The 23,897-nt window shown below is 39.8% G+C and overlaps 1 protein-coding gene and 1 non-coding gene across 3 annotated transcripts in view; both read left to right on the forward strand.

Moving 5' to 3' along the window:
* The window catches only part of IPO7 (importin 7), a 65,232-nt gene extending 41,707 nt beyond the window's left edge, over positions 1–23,525 (forward strand). Inside the window, exons 10-24 of one of the 2 annotated variants that reach the window (XM_030918071.1) lie at positions 738–814; positions 974–1,090; positions 4,313–4,402; positions 4,799–4,964; positions 5,871–6,031; positions 7,071–7,199; positions 10,094–10,160; positions 10,245–10,370; positions 11,445–11,542; positions 12,773–12,868; positions 14,013–14,233; positions 14,329–14,534; positions 16,787–16,993; positions 18,407–18,523; positions 21,383–22,510. In XM_030918071.1, the coding sequence (XP_030773931.1) occupies positions 738–814; positions 974–1,090; positions 4,313–4,402; positions 4,799–4,964; positions 5,871–6,031; positions 7,071–7,199; positions 10,094–10,160; positions 10,245–10,370; positions 11,445–11,542; positions 12,773–12,868; positions 14,013–14,233; positions 14,329–14,534; positions 16,787–16,993; positions 18,407–18,523; positions 21,383–21,480 (1,976 nt within the window). In that variant the 3' untranslated portion in view covers positions 21,481–22,510. Of the gene's footprint in view, positions 1–737; positions 815–973; positions 1,091–4,312; positions 4,403–4,798; positions 4,965–5,870; positions 6,032–7,070; positions 7,200–10,093; positions 10,161–10,244; positions 10,371–11,444; positions 11,543–12,772; positions 12,869–14,012; positions 14,234–14,328; positions 14,535–16,786; positions 16,994–18,406; positions 18,524–21,382 lie in introns of both variants that reach the window. The other variant, XM_010384832.2, reaches the window with a different exon arrangement.
* On the forward strand, positions 4,541–4,722 carry LOC115893756. Its single transcript, XR_004053811.1, has one exon. It is a non-coding gene; the product is annotated as a small nucleolar RNA SNORA23 (small nucleolar RNA).
* Positions 23,526–23,897: the final 372 nt, after the last annotated feature.

Here is a 23,897-nt window from a genome sequence, read left to right on the forward strand (position 1 = left end):
TTTTGGATCTTACGTTAGCCATCATATGAGTGGGAAATGAGAAAACACGTCTTGGAAGCTGGAGTCACATGAAGTCCTTGCACAGAACTAAAGAATTGTAATTTGGCTAATAATGTTGAGTATTGATTGGTCCTTCTTACCAAGTCATCTGTGCTTTTTGCAGCTTGTACTTTTGTGACTCTGTTGTGAAAATTCTAACATCAGTAGTGTTTCATACGTATGATTTAAACTGCTAAGTTCTGAGTTAACAAAAACAAAAACTATTAGGAGGAATTAGTGGATTAACATTTAATATGCATAGGCCAGGTGCGTTGACTAAAGCCTGTAAATCCCAACATGTTGGGAGGCCTAGGTGGGAAGATCGTTTGAGGTCAGAAGTTTGAGACCAGCCTGGCCAATATAGTGAAACCCCATCTCTACTAAAAATACAAAAATTAGCTGGGCATGGTGGCAGGCACCTGTAAACCAGCTACTTGGGAGGCTGAGGCAGGAGAATCGCTTGAACCTGGGAGTTGGAGGTTGCAATGAGCTGAGATCGCCCTACTGCACTCCATCTCAAAACAAACAAGCAAACAAAAACATTTAATTTGTACAGAAAAGACATTGAATTCTGCTTTTGCAAAATTATAAGGGGATCTGGGATCATTTTCATACCATATGTAAAGATTAAGCAATTTTTTTAATGCTTTGGTGAAGAAATTAATATTTATTGTCTTAATTTTAAACTTGTTCTCTAGATGTGTTTGAAGATTTCATTTCTCCTACCACTGCTGCCCAGACACTTTTGTTTACAGCCTGTAGTAAGAGGAAAGAGGTAGGCTTATTTAATGTTTACATAACTTTTGCTGTATTATTTAACATTTATTCAACTATACACTCAGTTTTACATGTTAGTCATGTGAGTCGTTTTGTTAGTATGTTTTTTAAGGACTGTTGGCCTATTCAATAACAGTACTTTTCTCTTTTAATCTAGGTACTGCAAAAGACTATGGGATTTTGTTACCAGATTCTTACAGAACCAAATGCTGACCCTCGAAAAAAAGATGGAGCCCTGCATATGATTGGCTCTTTAGCTGAAATACTTCTGAAGGTATTCTTTAGTGTGTTTGTAGGTGCATGAGTATGCAAGTAGTTTTTAAAAATAAACAGCCAGCCAGGCACAGTGGCTCACTTCTATAATCCCAGCACTTTGGGATGCTGAGGCAGGCAGATTGCCTGAGCCCAGGAAACCAGTCTGGGCAACATAGTGCGACCCTATCTCAGGCCAGGTGTGGTTGCTCACGCCTGTAATCCCAGCTATTTGGGAGGCCAAGGAGGGGGGATCACCTGAGGTCAGGAGTTGGAGACCAGACTGGCCAACATGGTGAAACCCCGTCTTTACTAAAAATACAAAAATCAGCCAGGCATGGTGGTGGGCGCCTGTAATCCCAGCTACTTGGGAGGCTGAGGCAGGAGAATCACTTGAACTCAGGAGGCGGAGGCTGCAGTGAACCGAGATCATGCCACTGCACTCTACGCTCCAGTCCGGGTGACAGAGACTCAAAAAATAAAAATAAAAAATAGCAGCCTTATAGAGTGTACAACTCAATGGTTTATTCACAGTTGTATAACTATCACCCCCAGAAGGAACTCTGTATACATTAGCAGTCACTCCACATTTCACCCCAAATCTCCCAGCCCTAGGCTACCTATAGTCCACATTTTTTCTATGGATTTGTTTATTCTGGATATTTTATATAAATGGAATCATATAATATGTAGCCCTTTTTGGGTGACTTAATTTGGTGTAATGTTTTCAAGGATTATCTGTGTTGTAGCATGTTTCAGTACTTTTTCCTTTTTGTTGCCAAATTATATTTCATTATATTAATATACCACATTTTATTTACTCATTCATTAATTGTTTCTACTTTCTGGCTACTACAAATGTTGCTGTGAACATTCATGTTTCAGTTTTTATGTGGACATATGTTTTCATTTTTCATGGGTATGTACCTAAGAGTATGAATTGCTGGTCATAATCTGAGACACCGCAGGACCATTTTCCAACATAGTTATACCATTTTATGTTTCTACCAGCAGTATATTTTGATTATAGCCATCCTAGTGAATGTGAAGTAGTATCTCTCTGTGGCTTTGAAACTTTTCATGTGCTTATTGTCCATTTGTATATTTTCTTTAGAGAATATCTATTCAAATTGCTTGCCCCAAAAACATTGCTTGACTTTTTGTTTGTTTGTTTGTTTGTTTGAGATGGAGTCTTATTCTGTCACCTAGGTTGGAGTGCAGTGGTGAGATCTCGGCTCGCAGCCACCAGTCTCCCGGGTTCAAGTGATTCTCCTGCCTTAGCCTCCCAAGAAGCTGAGCTTTCCGGCCCCACGTCCCTATATGCTGGAGTGCAGTGGCACAGTCTCAACTCACTGCAACCATGAGGATTCTCATGCCTCAGGTGCCCACCACCAGCCTTATTTTTGTATTTTTAGTAGAGATGGGGTTTTGCCAAGTTGGCCAGGCTGGTCTCGGAACTCCTGGCTTCAGGTGATTTGCCCGCCTCAGCCTCCCAAGGTGCCAGGATTACAGGCGTGAGCCACCAGGCCTAACCCTTGCTCATTTTTAATCGGGTTATTTGTCTTTTATAATTGAGTTGTTAGAAATCTTTACATTCTAAAGCCAAGCACTAAATATTCATAGAATATTTAGTCATTGTATCTTTTATCTTTTCGTTTTTTGGAAATGGAGCCTTGCTCTGTCATACAGGCTGGAGTGCAGTGGCGTGATCTCTGCTCACTACAACCTCCACCTCCTGAGTTCAAGCGATTCTCCTGCCTCAGCCTCCCGAGTAGCTGGGACTGCAGACATCTGCCACCACACCAGCTAATTTTTGTATTTTCAGTAGAGATGGGGGTTCACCATGTTGGCCAGGTGGTCTCGAACTCCTGAACTCAGGTGATCCACCCGTCTTGGCCTCTCAAAATGCTGGGATTACAGGCATGAGCCACTGCACCTGGCCGTCTTTCATCTTTTCTATACGTGTTCACCCATCCTTCTCTTTGTTTATAAAGTATATATTAAAGACATTCTAATCATTTGTGGTATAGAAGGCTGAGAATTAAGTGAGTTCTCTTGGCACGTTCAGGTTTATCTATTCTTACCTTTCACTCAGCTTCACTTAGGGATAATACCTTACATAGGTAGAGGCACAGTTATCAAAAGCATGAAGTTGATTTTGAGTTGATACTATCAACTAATCTATGGACCTTTTTAAAATTTCACAAGATTTCCCACTGTGTCCTTTTTTCTGTTCCATGACCCAGTCCAGGGTCTCACAATGCATTAAGTTGTCATGTTTGATTAGGTAAGTGTTGATATATAAGTGTCTTACATTTTTAATGTTGATTTAATGTGCAGTTTAAGGAACTCTTGTAAAAAGCTTCTTCACACTTAGAAAATACTCACCTTGAATATTGAGAGTGCCTTTTTAGAGAATCACTTGAACCCAGGAGGTGGAGGTTGCAGTGAGCCAAAATTGTACCACTGGATTCCAGCCTGGGCGACAGAGTGAGACTCTGTCTCAAAAAAAAAAAAAAAGAGTCTGCCTTTTTAGATAGCCAGTTTATTAGTTTGAAAGCAGGATTTTTCTCAGGTTATGTTATTTTCAACCAGAAATTTTCAACCAGAGAAGTTTTTTAATTATAAAAGTTTCATAGTAACAAATAAAATTAACCAAACTTACAACACTCAAACACTATTGCTGGTAAGATTTGGCATAATGGCTTTCTAATCAAGGAATATAAAAGCATGTAAAAATGTGTTTCGTGGTTTTTGGTAGTGAAGTTCTGGAATAAGAAAATTGGTTGTGGGCCGGGCGCGGTGGCTCAAGCCTGTAATCCCAGCACTTTGGGAGGCCGAGGCGGGCGGATCACGAGGTCAGGAGATCGAGACCATCCTGGCTAATATGGTGAAACCCCGTCTCTAATAGAAAATACAAAAAACTAGCCGGGCGACGAGGCGGGCGCCTGTAGTCCCAGCTACTCGGGAGGCTGAGACAGGAGAATGGCGTGAACCCGGGAGGCAGAGCTTGCAGTGAGCTGAGATCCGGCCACTGCACTCCAGCCTGGGCGGCAGAGCAAGACTCCGTCTCAAAAAAAAAAAAAAAAAAGAAACAGAAAATTGGTTGTGGATTCTGGGGTTCAAAGAATGAGCATAAATATATGTAACATTAATAGTCATTTTTAACAGTGTTATATCTGTTTGGAAATTGAGATGATTATATTTGGAACTGTATCAAAATAACTGTTGTTTATATTTACAGAAAAAGATCTATAAAGATCAGATGGAATACATGTTGCAGAATCATGTATTCCCTCTCTTCAGCAGTGAACTAGGCTACATGAGAGCAAGGGTATGTTTTAAAGCTGCATTATTTATATACTTTTGTAATGAATGATTCTGTGGACTTTTATATTGAAACTTTGAAATGTTCACTTTGAAGGCTGTGTTTTATTTTAGGTTTCTGTTTAATGTAAATCTTTACATGGCTGCTGTAATGTGTGCATAGGTTCCATCTGTGTCTGGTAGCAGTGTCTGTCTGTGTTTTGCATTCAGATCTTGCTATCCACACAAACGTCATGCAGCCAAAGAGTAACTTGGGATCATAGTACTGGTCTAGTGTTGTCTCTGGACACATCTACCACTGGCCAGCCTCCAAATTCCCACACACAGAACTCAGGGAATAGAGATTAGCTTGGGGGAATTTAAGGTAAGGTATCTACACTAACTCACTGTGTTTTTACAAAAGGCTTGCTGGGTACTTCACTATTTTTGTGAAGTGAAGTTCAAAAGTGATCAGAACCTTCAGACGGCCTTAGAGCTAACAAGAAGATGTCTGATTGATGATAGAGAAATGCCTGTGAAAGTGGAAGCTGCCATTGCTCTTCAAGTATTGATCAGCAATCAAGAAAAAGGTAAAGGATTTGTGTATGTCAAGAAAAGTGAATGTTGGCCAGGTGTGGTGGGTCACACCTGTAATCTTAGCACTTTGGTAGGATTAGGTGGGAAGAGCACTTGAAGCCAGGTGTTCAAGACCAGCCTGGGTAACATCTCTACAAAAAAACTTAAAAAAAATTAATTGAACATAGTGGCATGTACCTGTAGTGCCAGCTACTTGGGAATCTGAGGCAGCAGGATCACTCAAGCCCAGCAGTTTGAGGCTGCAGTGTGCTGTGATTGCCACCGCCCTCCAGCCTGGGCAACAGAGCAAAACCCTGCCTCTTATAAACAAAAAAAATATATATATACACACACACACACACACACACACACATATAAAATATAGTTATATATATAGTTATATATAATATATAGTTATATATGTTATATATAGTTACTATATATCTATAACTATATATGTAGTAATTGTAAAAAGTCATAATCCTAGAAACTTGGCATACTTGCTTTTTATGAGAAAGTGCTTTTTAAAAAACTCATTGATATTTGTTATACCAGGTTTTAAGAAGTCTTAGGTGTTTTTTTTTTTTTTTTTGAGACGGAGTCTCGCTCTGTCGCCCAGGCTGGAGTGCAGTGGCCGGATCTCAGCTCACTGCAAGCTCCGCCTCCGGGGTTTACGCCATTCTCCTGCCTCAGCCTCCCAAGTAGCTGGGACTACAGGCGCCCGCCACATCGCCCGGCTAGTTTTTTGTATTTTTTAGTAGAGACGAGGTTTCACCGTGTTAGCCAGGATGGTCTTGATCTCCTGACCTCCGCATCCGCTCGTCTCAGCCTCCCAAAGTGCTAGAATTACAGGCTTGAGCCACCGCGCCCGGCCGAAGTTTTAGGTGTTTTATGCAAGTTTTTTACTCTTTCTCTTACAGCTAAAGAATATATCACACCATTCATCAGACCTGTAATGCAGGCTCTTCTTCATATTATAAGAGAAACAGAAAATGATGACCTTACCAATGTAATTCAGAAAATGATCTGTGAATATAGTGAAGAAGTTACTCCTATTGCAGTAGAAATGACACAACATTTGGTATGTTGTTTGAACCTATCATTTTTCAAGCATTTTAATGTAGCTCTCAGTATGTTTCAGGTTGTGTCACAAGTGACTTGCCTTACCTTATAGCAGCCAACATTCTTGGCACTTGGGATTGGTTTTGTGGAAGATAATTTTTCCACAGATGGTCTGTGGGAGATGGCTTTGGGATGAAACTGTTCCACCTCTTATCATCAGGCAGGCAGTGGTTTCTCATAAGGAGTGTGCAACCTAGATCCTTGAATGCACATTTCACAGTAGGGTTTGCACTCCTATGAGAATTTCCGGGAGTAATGCTCACTCACCCACCACTTATCTACTGGTCCTAACAGGCCATGGACTGGTACCAGTCCACAGCGTGGAGATTGGGGACCCCTGCTTTATAGCAGATACTTCACCGACATTACTGTGTAGCACGTAAAGCCCTTGAGAGACACTTAAGTTACTTAATTCTAACACAATCGTGTGTCAGAATTATTCCTGTTTTACAGAGAAAATGTGAGGTATAAAATGGTTAATTGCCTAAGCTAGGCAGGGTGGTATTAGGATTTATAGGGCCTTCACAGTACTTGTTCTTAACTACTGCCTCAGGCTGCAGCATGACTATCTGTGTAGTGGCCTGGAATGCTCAAAATAATCGATTGAATTTTACAAAAGATAAATCAGTGACTCCCTTGATGATTAAATATGCTTTTATTTGGACATTGTCAAGTGTTAACCAGTAATATTAATGAAAACTATTCATAATATTAAGTACTTTTTATACCTTGCCTCATTTAGTCCTCATACGGTATCTATGAAATCCCCAAAGTGGCATGCAGAAAAGGTCAAGAGAAGTCAAGTAGCTTGTTTAAGATCAACCAATGAGTAGACTATTTGATTATAGAGCTTAAGCTCTTTATGATCATTAATCAATTTGGAGACATTGATTTGTTGTGGTATCCCAATGAGAACATTCTAATAATTAAAAGTCTTAGACGAAAACATGTTTATAATGCCTCAGTGACAAACTTGAGTTATATTCTCTTGAATCTAGGCAATGACATTTAACCAAGTAATCCAGACGGGGCCAGATGAAGAAGGTAGTGATGACAAAGCAGTTACTGCTATGGGAATTCTGAATACAATTGATACACTTCTTAGTGTAGTTGAAGATCATAAAGAGGTAAGAAGATGATCCAGTGTTGCAGTTTTTCAAGCCATTTTATGCTTTTTAGAGGGCTCTGATATCTCTCTGGCATCTCATGTACTGTGTTTTTGCCATTTTCTCTTTTAAAGATAAGATTGGTATATTATAAGTTCTAAAGTATTAGTAGAAGGAATAGGAAGCAAGTATTTGTTTTGCCATCTTAGGGCTCAGGATTTTGGCTCCTCGTTATGTTTTCTCAGATCCAGAAATATGGTGGTTCTCAGGAAAAAAAAATATTTTTCTTAGTTTTCTTTTTCTTTGAAAAATTTTGGTGACATACGCATAGCATAAAATTTACAATCCTAACCATTTTTAAGTATATAGTTCAGTAATATTAAGTATATTCATATTGTTATGCAACTATTACTACCATCTTCCTAGTTTTCCAGTTGTCTTTTGGAAAAGTAAGAATTGTAATAATAGATTTTTTTTTTTTTTTTTGAGACGGAGTCTCGCTCTGTCGCCCAGGCTGGAGTGCAGTGGCCGGATCTCAGCTTACTGCAAGCTCCGCCTCCCGGGTTCACGCCATTCTCCTGCCTCAGCCTCCCGAGTAGCTGGGACTACAGGCGCCCGCCACCTTGCCTGGCTAGTTTTTTGTATTTTTTTTAGTAGAGACGGGGTTTCACCGTGTTAGCCAGGATGGTCTCGATCTTCTGACCTCGTGATCTGCCCGTCTCGGCCTCCCAAAGTGCTGGAGTTACAGGCTTGAGCCACCACGCCCGGCCATAATAATAGATTTTTTTTTTTTTTTTTTGGAGACAGAGTCTTGCTCTGTTGCCCAGGCTGGATTGCAATGGTCACTGCACCTGGCCCTGAAATTGTTTTTCTTAACATAAAGGAAATATTTTAAGTGTTAAAAATGTAATAAAGTTTAGGTGATTAAGAAGTTTTGGTTATAGTTTTCTTCTTATTTACTCTTTTCTGTATGTTTTAAATAATTCCATTTTTTAAAAAATCCATTATTGGGCGGCCGGGCGCCGTGGCTCATGCCTATAATCCCAGCACTTTGAGAGGCCAAGGTTGGCAGATCACCTGAGGTCAGGAGTTCGAGACCAGCCTAGCCAACATGGTGAAACCCCTGTCTCTACTAAAAATACAAAAAATTAGCTGGGCGCAGTGACAGACACCTGTAATCCCAACTACTTGGCAGGCTGAGGCAGGAGAATCACTTGAACCTGAGAGGCAGAGGTTGCAGTGAGCCAAGATCGCGCCACTGCACTCCAGCCTGGGCAACAGAGCGAGACACTGCGTCAGAAAAGAAACAAAGGAAGGAGAAAAGAGAAGAGAAAAACAATTTCAGATAGATGCAGTTGAAAGCCCTCAGGGGACCACTTCCTAACCCCTTTTCCCTACTTCCTTTCTTCCTGTATCAGTAACACTGTCATGAATTTGGTGTTTATAATTGCTGTGCAGATGCTTGGAATGTAATATATCTTTTATCCATAAATAACATGTTTTCAGATTATCTGCACGTTGCCTTTTACAGCATGAGGTTTTTCACTAAGCTTGTTATTTTGAGACGGAGTCTCCCTTTGTTGCCTAGGCAGGAGTACAGTGGCACCATCTTGGCTCACTGCAGTCTCTGCCTCCCAGGTTCAAGTGATTCTCCTGCCTCAGCCTCCTGAGTAACTGGGACTACAGGCATGCACCACCACGCCCAGCTAATTTTTCTATTTTTAGTAGAGATAGGGTTTCACCATTTTGGCAGGCAGGTCTGGAACTGGTGGCCTCAAGTGATCCACCTCTATTGGCCTCCCAAAGTGCAGAGATTACAGGCATGAGCCACCACACCAGCCACGTAAACTGTTTTTGTATTCTGCATTATAATTGGATATAAGCAGAAGCCATGGCCAATCCTATATGTGCTTTATGTTTTAACAGATGAATTGTTTATTCTATTTAAGGAGTTGTAAATGTATTAAGTTCTGTGTATTTGAAATGGATGTCTTGCTTTTATATCTGATTAGTGGATATTATTTTACCCTTCCTCCCCTTAACATTCTTATGGCCCTCGGGGATTTGGGGTCTAATTTAGGACTATATTGACAATTACAGAGGAATTTGTATTTCCTGTCAGTCTTGAGTTGGGGGTTGAGTTCAGATTCCGTGGTTCCCTATATCTAATACACTTTGAAAAACTAAGGTGACTTAAGGATTATTGAGATTCGTAGCAATAATGCCTTCCTTCAGATAATTTCTCTGTAAGTCATTGACAGTGACTTTTCATACATTGAGCTTGATTAATCTCTATTTGCACATAACAGATGTGCTATCTTCAGAATGGTTGTAATTCCTTTCCTTTTTTTTGAGATGGAGTTTTGCTCTTGTTGCCCAGGCTGGAGTGCAATGGCACTCGACTCACTGCAATCTCTGCCTCCCAGGTTCAAGAGATTCTCCTACCTAAGCCTCCCAAGTAGCTGGGATTACAGGCACCCACCACCATGCCTGGCTAATTTTTTGTATTTTTAGTGGACACGGGGTTTCACCATGCTGGCCAGGCTGGTGACAAACTCCTGACCTCAGGTGATTCACCTGCCTTGGCTTCCCAAACTGCTGGGATTACAGGCTTAAGCCACCGCACCCGGCCAACTCCTTTATTTTCATAGTTGTTTGCATTTTTTGAGAATGTTGTTTTTTCCTTTTTAGGTAAATTTAAGCTGGCCATTCCTTGTGTTTTTCTCAATGTAATGGTATTTCATTCCATTTTTATCTGAGATCACAGTTTCATAATGTGTAAGTCATTTTAAAACAAAGACTTAATTTTTTCACAATATTGACTTTATATTTAAGTGTACTGAATTATATATGTTATCTTACTAAGCCATTTACTGGGCTGTAACTGCATATGATTTTTTCTTCTTCTCTTTTAGATAACCCAACAGCTTGAGGGAATCTGCTTGCAGGTCATTGGTACTGTTTTACAACAGCATGTCTTAGGTATTATACCTCTGATTGTGCTAAGAATTTAGTGCTGTTTCACATGAGCAAGCATTTTCCTAATGACTCAGTATTCTCTTTTAGAATTCTATGAGGAGATCTTCTCTTTAGCGCACAGTTTGACATGTCAACAAGTGTCTCCACAGATGTGGCAGCTACTACCCCTTGTATTTGAAGTCTTTCAGCAAGATGGCTTTGATTACTTTACAGGTGAGTCAAATCAGCATGGAAATACTGAGGGGTTTCCCTGCTTTGTATTTGTAGCTTATCATTTGAACGTACACTTTTTTTTTTTTTTTGAGACGGTGTTTCACTCTTGTTGCCAAGGCTGGAGTGCAATGGCGTGATCTCGGCTCACTGCAACCTATGCCTCCTGGGTTCAAGTGATTCTCCTGCCTCAGCCTCCCAAGTAGCTGGGATTACAGGCATGTACCACCATGCCCGGCTAATTTTGTATTTTTAGTAGAGACGGAGTTTCTCCATATTGGTCAGGCTGGTCTCAAACTCCCGACCTGAGGTGATCCTCCTGCCTTAGCCTCCTGAAGTGCTGGGATTAAAGGCTGAGCCACTGTGCCCAGCCTGAACGTACACTTTCGAGTGTTCAGACTGCTTCACTGTTCGGAAGAGTTATCAATAGAAGTTAATGCTCAGTGGTGACGCATGGTATTGATTTCTGCTATATAATTTAGTTATTATAGGTTTATTCTTTGTTAACACACAAACATACCCACATACCCCCTCATAATCTTCTCCATATAAATGTAAAAATGTGTCTATAATTTTTATGTTTAACTAAGTACAAAGAAAATCACTTTCATAATAGGTTCATTTCTGCATTTAATTATAAATGAATATATTTTAATTAAAACTGAATGTTAAGCCCAGGCTTAGTGGATCACGCCTGTAATCCCAGCACTTTGGGAAGGCAGGAAAGCACTTCAGTCCAGAAGTTCTCAACCAGCCTGGGCTATTAGACCCTGTCTCTAAAAACACTTTTAAATTAATCAGGCGAGCTGGAGTGTGCCTGTAGTCCCAGCTACCTGGGAAGCTAAGGTGGGAGGATCACCTGAGTCCAGGGTTTGGGGTTACAGTGAGTTTTAATCACACCACTGCACTCCATCCTGGGCAACAGAGTGAGAGTGTCCACCCCTCCCCCCAAAAAAGGTGAACGTTAGAGACAAAGTGATCTCATAGATTTGCCTTTTTCTAAGGAAATTTTTCAAAAACAAAGATAAAGCATTTGTATTACTAAAGATGTATAACTGATGTTTTTTATTAATATAGATATGATGCCCCTCCTTCATAATTATGTAACAGTTGATACAGACACACTTCTGTCTGACACCAAGTATCTTGAAATGATATACAGTATGTGCAAAAAGGTAGGTCGTTTTTATATATCAGATTTCATGAGGCTTCTGCTATAAAATGTATGAAATTGTGAGGACTCATGTGATACTACATTGTAGTAATAAACGTGTAAACATAGATCTGACAGAATTAAGGGCTTTAAAAGTTAAAAGTCATTGGTCCCTAGATGCCACAGCTTTGATAAATACATGTCTTTTGTGTGCCCTCTGACACTTGGAATTTGTTTTTGAATTTTAGAGTGCCTGGAGTTTAACTAACATAGTCTTATGGAATCAAAAGAAGGAAAGGGTCAAGAATTTGAGAGATTTTTGAAAGGATTAGGAATGGATAGAGATGTTTTATAAAGGAAAAGCTTAGCAGCTGTAGGTTTACAACAAGCAATAGGGAATGAATGTCTCCCTTCAGTTTGGTTGGGGAAACAAATAAACTGCAGTCCATCAGTATCAAAGTCACTGTAATTGGTAGTATTTTAATTTCTAGCAATGTCTGTTGTAGGTCGTTAGAAAATGATTTGCTCCATGAAGTTTTTAGATTTCTTTCACTCATCTCTTTCCCTTCTGAACACAAAGGCACACATAATCATCTAGTTATGTTAGTCATTGTTTACTGCCAATTATATTATTAATATTCTGGGAACAGAGATATACCTATACTATCTACATTTCTATTCCTGAACACTTATTCATAATGTTTATAGTCATCTAGTTTTCACTAGCTTTTAAGTCCATGTTTGTTTCTTACGTGGAGTTCGTAGGGCCACATTTGCCCTCAAAAGGCTGCCTCTTCCTCCCTCCATTCCTTTCTCCCCTACTGTTTTTTTTTTTGTTTGTTATTGTTGTTTTCTTTTTCAAAGAGAGAAGAGTTTCCTAGAAACTACTCCTAGAAAGTAGTTCTTTACAGGAGAAAGGTTAGGCGTTTTAGCTACCACCTGTGTATGAGAAGTTAGTGGTTGTCAACTTGCTGTAATCCAGAATGGCACTACAGGATAGGTACTTTGATCACAAAGACAAAGGGCCAGAGGGCTAGACTATGAAAGATAGGAGGCAGACAGCTCCAGATCCTCAGAGCTATCCAGATCCTTTAGACTTTCATCTGTGCAGTGAACATTGCAGTTACTCGTATTAATTAGGATACTTCAGGTAATACTCAGAGCCTGTACAAAGGGTAGGAAATTGTTTCCTTGATTTAGATATCTAAATCAGGATAAAGCCTTACTGCAGTTTATATTCTGTGTTGATTAGGTTCTTACAGGAGTTGCAGGAGAAGATGCAGAGTGTCATGCAGCAAAATTGTTAGAGGTCATCATTCTGCAGTGCAAAGGGCGTGGCATTGACCAGGTCAGTGAGGCTAATGATGATTTGTAGTTCAGAGGGGTAATCTTTTCCTTCCACTTGCTTCATTTTTTGGCATTTGTTGCATATTCTGTATGTTTTTGTTTTTTGAGACATCTAAACAATATTTTTAGTTTAAAATTTAATATATAACAATGATCATATGTTTAATACATAGGAATTGGACTAAGTTTTATGGCTACTTTGTTATCATGAAAGGTAAATTTTGGCTTAAGATTTTTTGGATAGCTTTAGTAATTAAATTTCCATGGTCAGTTTTTTTTTTTTTTTTTTCTTTTTGAGACCTCTTGCTGTGTCGCCCAGGCTGGAGTGCAGTGGCGCAATCTCAACTCACTGCAACCTCTGCCTCCGGGTTCAAGCAGTTCTCTGCCTCAGCCTCCAGAGTAGCTGGGATTACAGGCACCTGCCACCATGCCCGGCTAATTTTTTATATTTTTAGTAGAGATGGGGTTTTGCCATTTTGGCCAGGCTAGTCTCAAACTCCTGACCTCAAGTGTTCTGCCTGCCCCAGACTCCCAAAGTGCTGGGATTACAGGCGTGAGCCACATCACCCGGCCCATGGTCAGTTTTAATAGGAACATTGTGAAGGCATGATTGATATTGTCGTGAGCTTTTTAAAATTTATTTATTTTATTTTTATTTATTTTATATATTTTTTTGAGATGGATTCTCTCTGTGTCGCCCAGGCTGGAGTGCAGTGGCGTGATCTTGACTCACTGCAAGCTCCACCTCCCAGGTTCACGCATTCTCCTTCCTCAGCCTCCCAAGTAGCTGGGAACTACAGTCACCCACCACCGCGCCCAACTAATTTTTTGTATTTTCAGTAGAGACGGGGTTTCACCATATTAGCCAGGATGGTCTCCATCTCCTGACCTTGTGATCCGCCCGCCTCAGCCTCCCAAAGTACTGGGATTACAGGCGCTTGGCCCGTCTTGAGCTTTTAATAGCTCCATGAAGACTACTAGACTTTCTCTAAAATTAGATTTCCCAGTACAGTGCCTCAGCAATAAATATTGGTCATGTAATGCTACAATAGGGTTAATTGAGGCAACAAAGAAGTTAATATTTTTAGAATAGTTTGCATGCTATTAATTATAGTCTTAGAATATCTTGCTATCTTTTTTTGTAGTGCATTCCCTTATTCGTGGAAGCAGCCTTAGAAAGACTGACAAGAGAGGTTAAGACAAGTGAACTTCGAACTATGTGTCTGCAAGTTGCAATTGCAGCTTTGTATTATAATCCACACCTACTACTCAATACCTTAGAAAATCTTCGTTTCCCTAATAATGTTGAACCAGTTACAAATCATTTTATTACACAGTGGCTTAATGATGTTGACTGTTTCTTGGGGTAAGTGACACATATTGCAATTTTACTATATTTGCTTTGCGAGGAACTCTGCTTAAGAAAAGAAAACAGAATTTTTTTCTTTCTTTCTTTTTAAGGCTTCATGACAGAAAGATGTGTGTTCTCGGACTCTGTGCTCTTATTGATATGGAACAGATACCTCAGGTTTTAAATCAGGTTTCTGGACAGATTTTGCCAGCTTTTATCCTTTTATTTAATGGATTGAAAAGAGCATATGCCTGCCATGCAGAACACGAGAATGACAGTGATGATGATGATGAAGCTGAAGATGATGATGAAACTGGTAAGGGATTTTCAGTGGAAGAAGACGAAATGTATCTACTTAGAAATATAACCAGACTGGGCCGGGCGCAGTGGCTCATGCCTGTAATCCCAGCATTTTGGGAGGCCGAGGCAGGTGGATTACAAGGTCAGGAGTTCGAGACCAGCCTGGCCAGTATGGTGAAACCCCACCTCTACTAAAATTACAAACATTAGCTGGGTGTAGTGGTGGGCACTTGTAGTCCCAGCTACTTGGGAGGCTGAGGCAGGAGAATCACTTGAACTCATGAGGCAGAGGTTGCAGTGAGCCAAGATTGCATGCATCACTGCACTCCAGCCTGGACAACAGAGCGAGACTCCGTCTCAGAATAAAAAAAAAAAACAAAGAAGAAAAAGAAAAAAACATCACTAGCCCTTCTCCCAAGTATGTATGTGGGATCATACCCAAATGCTTTCATTCACAGAAAAGGCTTCCTATCTTCTAACTAGAGTGATGTAATCAGGAACTTCAGCTGTATCACCAACATGTAGAGCAGTTCAAATCATTATAGTATGCAGTCAACAAAGATTTGTTAATTTTATACATTCTCAGCACTGTAGATACAAAGATGAATGAGATGTCATGCAGTTCTTCAAAAGTTTTCTATCCGACTGTGGGAAAGTATCACAAAGCCAAATAATTCTGTATATAATAATAGAGTTCTCACAAAAGTGCTGAGTCCACTTAAGAGCGAGAGATTATAGCTCCCTTTTTTATAAAGTGACATGAACCTTTTTTGTAAATTTTTATAAGGTGGCATGAGTCTGTAGTCCCAGCTACTTGGGACTCTGAGGAATCAGATTCGCTTGAGCCCAGGAGTTTGATTCCAGCCTGGGCAGCATAGTGAAACCCCATTTCTTTTTGTTTTGTTTTGTTTCGTTTTTGAGACAGAGTTTGGCTCCTGTTGCCCAGCCTGGAGTACAGTGGCACGATCTTGGCTCACTGCAACCTCTGCCTTCTGGGTTCAAGCAATTCTCTTGCCTCAGCCTCCCAAATACCTGGGATTATAGGTGCGTGCCGCCATGCCAGTCTTATTTTTGTATTTTTAGTAGAGACGGGATTTCACTAGGTTGGCCAGGCTGGTCTCGAACTCCTGGCCTCAGATGATTCACCCTCCAGGGCCTCCCAAAGTGCTGGGATTATAGGCGTGAGCCACTGCACCCTGCCCTGAAACCCCATTTCTTTCTTTCTTTCTTTCTTTTTTTTTTTTTTTGAGACAGAGTCTCACTCTGTCGCCCAGGCTGGAGTGCAGTGGCTGGATCTCAGCTCACTGCAGCTCTGCCTCCTGGGTTCACGCCATTCTCCTGCCTCAGCCTCCTGAGTAGCTGGGACTACAGGCGCCCGCCACCTCGCCCGGCTAGTTTTTTGTATTTTTAGTAGAGACAGGGTTTCACTGTGTTAGCCAGGATGGTCTCAATCTCCTGACCTCATGATCTGCCCGTCTCGGCCTCCCAAAGTGCTGGGATTACAGGCTTGAGCCACCGCGCCCGGCCGAAACCCCATTTCTTAAAAAAAGTTGTGGGGATTACATGAGGGAATCCTTGACACTTAACATAGGGCTTGGCAGATGGCACTGAATTAACAGTATTAACAAAGGTACACACATCATTATATTTACTATTACAAGATTTATGGGGTTTTCATTTTATTTTTAAACTACTAAGGATTTATGGTCTTAATGTTAACTAAATTTATTGGAGACATCCATCCTATCGTCTATTAATTCTAAAACCTAAGCATACCTGTTTTAAGAGTATGTTTTAAGAGTGAGAGATTATCGCTCTTTATGTTAATTAAATGTTGATAAATACATTTTATCTATAAGACGGTACACTATCAGTGTATAAATTGATAGAATATTAAGATAAATTATTGTAAGGGTTTCAACATAAGATAAGCTATTGCCATTTTTGTCTTTTATCATTACTAACTTAGCCTTTTAAAAAAATCTTATAAAAGGTTTGGTGGGTGTTAACGGTAGTGTGTTCATAATATGCAGTCCTTTTTCAGATATCTGGTATCAAGAATACATTAAATCAAGGTTGGTTTTCTTGGACTCCTATGGGAATTTTCATTTCTGTTCATTGTTGAACATGTATTTAAACCCCAATTCCTAGAGCTCTCTCTTGTCAGTTGTGACTTGTAATTTACTGACAGTGATTGAGATGATTGTCAATTTGCTGAGTAACAAAAGATCTCATTGTTATGAAAGTACTTATATTATGACTTGGCAGAGGAACTGGGGAGTGATGAAGATGATATTGATGAAGATGGGCAAGAATATTTGGAGATTCTGGCTAAGCAGGCTGGTGAGGATGGAGATGATGAAGATTGGGAAGAAGATGATGCTGAAGAGACTGCTCTGGAAGGCTATTCCACAATCATTGATGATGAAGATAACCCTGTTGATGAGTATCAGATATTTAAAGCTATCTTTCAAAGTTAGTCAACTTATTACATGTGGATCCATTTCATTGAACAAATCTGTTGTAGTTTCTGCCCTTTAAAGGAAGAGTTTGGAGGATGTCAAACCCAGACTAGAAAAGGCTTGTAAGGCAAAGTAACCAAAATTATTTCTAAGGTTGCCATAGTTTCTGAGTATTATTTATTCATCCTGTTATTTTACATTTAGATTGTAATTTTGAAAGATTATAGGAAAATAATGTAGTTCAAAAAAGTATACAGTGACAGTGCCTCTTTGCTACTTCTGATTCCCAGTCTCCCAGCTTTCCTCAGAAGCAACCACTCTTACATGTATACCTGTTTGTTGTATGTTATTATTTGTGTGTATCTTTTTTCCCTGCCCAAACCTATACTTACCTGTTAGAGTATATTAACATTTATGGCATATGATCTTATAATTCTTTTTTTCCTATATTCTATGATATGTTAACTAATTTAATCTATTATTACTAAATTAACACCTTTGGCATGATCAAATTTTTAGCTTTAAACAACTTATTTAACCTTGAGATTTTTGAATTATATATGCCTAGGATTCTGGAGCCATATACACTGTTAAATATTCCAGGAAAAGTCCACTATTCCTGTAATGTGTCAGTGTATGTGGCTTCAGAATACTATGTTCCGGTTGGTTTTTACCATCATTTACTTGGATTTCAACAGGGCATAGCATCTGTGTTTTACCATCCACGTTAAGAAATTAAATTTCCCCTGTATTTGAAACATCCTTTCCTCTCAGAGTTAATTGCTGTTATAAATCATTTCCTATGCATTGGGAACTGATGAATATATTCTTTGATATAATACATTATCTGATAACCAGGGATTTGAGTCTTCTAAGCCCATGACAAGGCAGTTTTGATGCAAGGTTGCAGAAGCACAAAGTGCTGATTTCTGAGCTACATGGCAACAAGAACTGATTGAGGTGCCTAACTTGTGTCTGTGCCTCGTACTTGGTAGACAAACACCCCATGTTATTCGCTAAAGGATGGTTCCTAACACAGGGCCCATGTACCAGAGTAGCCTTGATGATTTTCAAGTTGCTTTAGCTCTGAATCTTTTAAGATGGTTGGGTTAGCTTTATTCCTGAAGTCTCCCTAGTCTGTTACTTAACTATATAAGAACTAGTTAGGCTCTGAATCCTTATTTGCTAGAGAGATGGATCGTAAGAATGATTAGAGTTTTTGGAGGCATAAAGATAAGCTGTAATTAATTTTTATTCCTGTATTTGTTGTTTCACAAATACAGTAATTTTAGAAATTATTGGGAGAATATAAAATAGATCAGAATTTCAGTATTGGCTCTGGATGGAGTAGGAGGAGTAGAATAGAACAGAGCTACCAAACCTCTCTTATTCAGGTTGTTTTTCCCTTGTTTTTGTTTTTTGATAGCTATTCAAAATCGTAATCCTGTGTGGTATCAGGCACTGACTCACGGTCTTAATGAAGAACAAAGAAAACAGTTACAGGACATAGCAACTCTGGCTGATCAAAGAAGAGCAGCCCATGGTATGTTAATTAACCGTAACTTCTCTTTAATTAGTGACTTTTATAGCTTTAAAATTTTACAGGTTTTTAATTTTATATGATTTAAGATGATATAAAAGGTATAGTTAGTTGTTGCAGGTGATAGGAATTTAATCTAAGGGATTTAATACAGGATAACTGATAACTTACTTTTGGCTTTGGCTACAGTTTGCCTTTTTTTTTTTTTTTTTTTTTTTGAGATGGTGCTTTGGTCTGTCGCCCAGGCTGGAGTGCAGTGGCGCAATGTCAGCTCACGGCAACCTCTGCATCCCAGGTTCACGCCATTCTCCTGCCTCAGCCTCCCAAGTAGCTGGAACTACAGGCACCCGCCACTACACCCGGCTAATTTTTTGTATTTTTAGTAGAGACGGGGTTTTGCTGTGTTAGCCATGATACTGATCCCCTGACCTTGTGATCTGCCCGCCTTGGCCTCCCAAAGTGCTGAGAGTACAGGTGTGAGCCACCATGCCCAGCCCCAGTTTGCTTATTTTTAAGTATGGTTGGGCCAGGCGTGGTGGCTCATGCCTGTAATTCCAGCACTTTGGGAGGCCACGGTGGGTGGACTGCCTGAGCTCAGGAGTCTGAGACCAGGCTGGGCAACATGACAAAACTGTCTCTACTAAAATACAAAACATTTGCAGGGCATGGTGGCACATGCCTATATTCCCAGCTACTCAGAAGGCTGAGGCAGGAGAATTGCTTGAACCTAGGAGGTGGAGGTTGCAGTGAGTTGAGGTTGCAGTGAGTTGAGATTGCACCACTGTACTCCATCCTGAGCAACAGAGCGAGACTCCATCTCCAAAAAAACAAAAACAAAACTAGAGAACGCAGCCAGACGTGGTGGCGCATGCTTGTAATCCCAGCTACTTGGGAGGCTGGGGCAGGCAAGTTCTTGAATCCAGGAGGCAGAGATTGCAGTGAGCCGAGATCACACCATTGCACTCCAGCCTGGGTGACAAGAGCAAAAGTCAGTCTCAAAAAAAAAAAAAATGTACTTTCAGTATGCAATTACTTTAGCTCATGGTGATGGTTAGATAATAGAAAATTCTGTTAAAAATGTAAACACCTAAGCCGAGCGCAGTGGCTGAAACCTGTAATCCCAGCACTTTGGGAGGCCGAGGTGGGTGGATCACCTGAGGTTGAGAGTTCAAGACTAGCCTGACCAATGTGGAGAAACCCTGTCTCTACTGAAAATACAAAATTAGCTGGGCATGGTGGCACATGCCTGTAATCCCAGCTACTTGGGAGGCTGCGACAGGAGGATCGCTTGAACCTGGGAGGTGGAGGTTGCGGTGAGCCGAGATCACGCCATTGCACTCCAGCCTGGGCAACAAGAGTGAAACTCCATCTCAAAAAAAAAAAAAAAAAAAAAAAAAAGTAAATACTTGGCCAGGCGTGGTGGCTCATGCCTGTAATACCAACACTTTGGGAGGCCAAGGGAGGAGGGTTGCTTGAGTTTGGAAGTTGAAGTTCAGCCTGGGCAACATAGTGAGTCATCATCTCTACAAAAAATAAACAAAATTAGCCAGGCATGGTGGTGCATGCCTGTAGTCCCAGCTACTTGGGAGGCTGAGGCTGGAGGACCACTTGAACCTGGGAGGTGTAGGTTACAGTAAGCCATTATTGTGCCACTGTACTCTAGCCTGGGTGCCAGAGTGAGACCCCGTCTCCAAAAACGTAAAAACTTAGGAAGTTAAATAGCTCCCAGACATGTCTTTTCATCTTCAAATGTTTCTGTGTGGTGTGTAATTTTTAAAAGCACATTTTAGGCCAGGTGCAGTGGCTCATGCCTATAATCCCAGCACTTTGGGAGGCTGAGCCTGGCGGATCACTTGAGTTCAGGAGTTCGAGACCAGCCTGGCCAACATATAGTGAAACCCCATCTCTACTAAAAAACACAAAAATTAGCTGAACGTGGTGGCACGCACCTGTAGTCCCAGCTACTTGGGAAGCTGAGGCAGGAGAATCGCTCGAACCTGGGAGGCAGAGGTTGCAGTGAGCCAACATCGTGCCACTGCACTCCAGCCTGGGAGACAGAGCGAGACTCTATCTTTAAAGAAATAAAAACAAAAATAAAAGTACATTTTAGGTTATATACCACTGTTAATGCACAACAATTATCTATAGACGTTATTTTTTTATAAATTAAAAAAATTATTTTGTTAATTTATTTTTTTTGAGACAGAGTTCACTCTGTCACCCAGGCTGGAGTGCAGTGGTGCAGTCTCAGCTCACTGCCACCTCCATCTCCCGATTTCAAGTGATTCTCGTGCCTCAGCTTTCTGAGTAGCTGAGATTACAGGTGCGCACCACCACACCCAACTAATTTTTGTATTTTTAGTAGAGACGAGGTTTCACTATGTTGGCCAGGCTGGTCTCGAAAACTCCTGACTCCTGAGGCGGATGGATCACTCACTTGAGGTTAGGAGTTCTAGACCAACCTGGCCAACATGGTGAAACCCTGCCTCTACTAAAAATACAAAAAGTTACCTGGGCGTGATGGCTTGTACCTGGGAGGTAGAGGTTGCAGTGAGCCAAGATTGTGCCACTGCACTCCAGCCTGGGCAACAGAGCCAGACTTCGCCTCAAAAAAAAAAAAAGAAAAATTTTTTTCTTAACAATGGGAAATGAAAATTGGCTAAGAAGTGTACGGCATACAATAAAAAAGATTTTATTCTCTACATAATGCATGCTCCCTTGCCCCTATACATTGGAGAAAACATGAGCTTTGGAACTTCCTGGCCACTTATGATGGTTAAGCTACTGGCTTGTTTAATGTTTTGTCAGTTTCTCCCCAAGTTAGTAGATGATTGAATGCCCTATTAAAATTTTGTTTTCTAGAATCCAAAATGATTGAGAAGCATGGAGGATACAAATTCAGTGCTCCAGTTGTGCCAAGTTCTTTCAATTTTGGAGGCCCAGCACCAGGGATGAATTGAGTTATCTCTTTCTTTCCTGCTGTGTGATTGTAGTGAAGAGCTTGTGTTCCTCCTAGTAGTGGTTCCAGAACTGGTTCATGTTATCTATTCTAAACTAACGATCAATAGATGGACAAAAGAAACAACAGCCCTAGGAGATGGGACCTGATCATGCAACCTGGCACTGGAAAAGAAATCAGCAGGATTGTGGGGGTGGGGGGGATGGGAGGTACCTTCAGGGGTGTATTTTTTGAAGAAAGTAAGATCCTGACTCTGAAGCTTCAAAGTGACACTGTGGAAATCTGAAACAAGAGGGGATGTCATGAAGGCAGCTTTTCTTTTTCTGAGGAAAAAATAGGCATGGGCTACAGGACTATTTAAAATGTCTCATTTACAGTATAAAACTCAAAGGTAGATGTAATTTTTACACCTATGAGTATTTGTCCAATTTCTGTCTCTTCCTCACCATTGGGTATCTATTCTTTATATGTAAATAAGATAAGGTCATCTGATAGCCTTATTCAGTCTTCATCATTTTCATTCATCATTGTTCCTATGTAGATTATTGGACATTTATTGTAGCACTACATAACTGATTATAAAAATCTGTAAATGAATTAGCACTTTCATATTGAAACAAGCCTGCTAGCCTATGTATAAAATAGCAAAATGTTTGCTGTTTATAAAAAGATGTAATGGGGTGGGGGGTAGGGGTAATTTCAAGTTATTAATTTAAAAATGAACTAGCAATTTTGTACCTGGTGACTTTGTGGTGCACTCACCTCTGATAGTGACTTGAATTCGGTATGTAAAAAGGGTTAATGGTATTTCATTGCTGCTAAAAATGACAACTCCCTCTGTGTCCTGTTTTTCTTAAAGCTGTCAGTGTACAAGTGGGTATTTGAATACCAGACCTTACTGTAAACAATAAGAAAGGTGGTATCTAGAGCATGTAAATTGGATATAAAGTTCTTCTCTTAAAGAGTTGATCTAAGAGTATGGCTAAACATCTATATATGCAATCTATTAAAATAACTTAATTCGGCTATTATGTCTTGATTTGATTGCAGTTTTTTCCTAATTATAACAAATTTTTCCTCATTGGCCTGTTTTTAATCCTGTGCCTAGAAAGAGTACAAAATGCATACTTGAAAAAATGGATATTTAACACTTAACCCACTCCCCCTTCCCCAACTCTTCTACCCCTCTTGTTGATTGTGGTATCTGATCTTGACTAGATAGGCTGAAGGCACATGGTTCCCTCCAAAAACCACTATTGATACCACTGCAAAAACAAGCCAGCAAAAAGATAGTGTAGAGAGGTTGGCTTGCTTCCCTCTCTTCCTAACTGCATGTTGAAAAATAAGCCGTTATTGATCTTAAATATCAGATGAGTCATACATTGGGTTATTTTTTATATACATGTATACACAGAATATTTCAAATTGAAAGCAACATCTTAATGGATTCAAAACTATTACAAGCTGTTGTCTAAAACAGATGATAAAAAAATTTATAACTGTAAAAACAAATGCACATATTGATATTTAAAATGCATAATTAAGAAAACCCATTGGTGTTGTGTTTTTCTTGTATACCAATAATTAAGCCACTACTGTTGGCACTGTTTGGTTTTCTATTTTAACACTGAGGAGTGAAAGTATTTCCTATATTTATGAATTTACTACTAAAATCTTGGCAAAAAAAGAAAAAAATTGTCTAAAATGTGTGGGTGAAAACTGTTAATCAAGTGTGTTTCTACTCCCCCCCACCGCCGCCCCCTGAAAGTTGGACACCAACTGTATACCCTAGGTTGCTTAAAGGGATTTCACTATTATATAAAGTCAATAAAAATGAAGTAGTTGTATATATGCAACATTGTGTACAGAGGGGAAATAATGAATAGTATTAAAGAAACATTCTCGTCTTCCTTTACCTTTAATCCCCTAATACCTAGTCTACTTTTTAAATTTTCAGACTTCACTGCTTTTTGAATTCATAATTCTAATTTTCACATTATTGTTAATGGAAAATCATATCTAATAAAGGTTTTAGTTATTCCCATGCACAGTATGAAAATTCTCATTTGCTGAGGTTTTGTTTCCAGAAAGTGTATTTGAGAACATGTTTTATTGTCTCCTGTGTCATATAATCCAAACTAATCTCCATTTACAGACTTCAACTTGAAATTGGGCCTTATTAAGCATTTAAATAGTGTTCAAATGATAGTTTCTAATGCATCAAATATATACCTCAGTTTTCATGATTTCCTTTAACATTATAGTTTGGTATAGATCAAGAATCTCAACATGTATCAGTTTCTAGATGAGGTTGCAGGATATTTGGAAAACTTTTTGAATGTATTTACAATATTACCTTGTAATTAGCTGCATAGGGACTTGTCTTTTTTTCTTTTTACATACAGCTTTTCCTACAGT

This window comes from Rhinopithecus roxellana, chromosome 15, assembly GCF_007565055.1.
Source record: "Rhinopithecus roxellana isolate Shanxi Qingling chromosome 15, ASM756505v1, whole genome shotgun sequence".
Lineage (NCBI taxonomy): Eukaryota > Metazoa > Chordata > Mammalia > Primates > Cercopithecidae > Rhinopithecus > Rhinopithecus roxellana.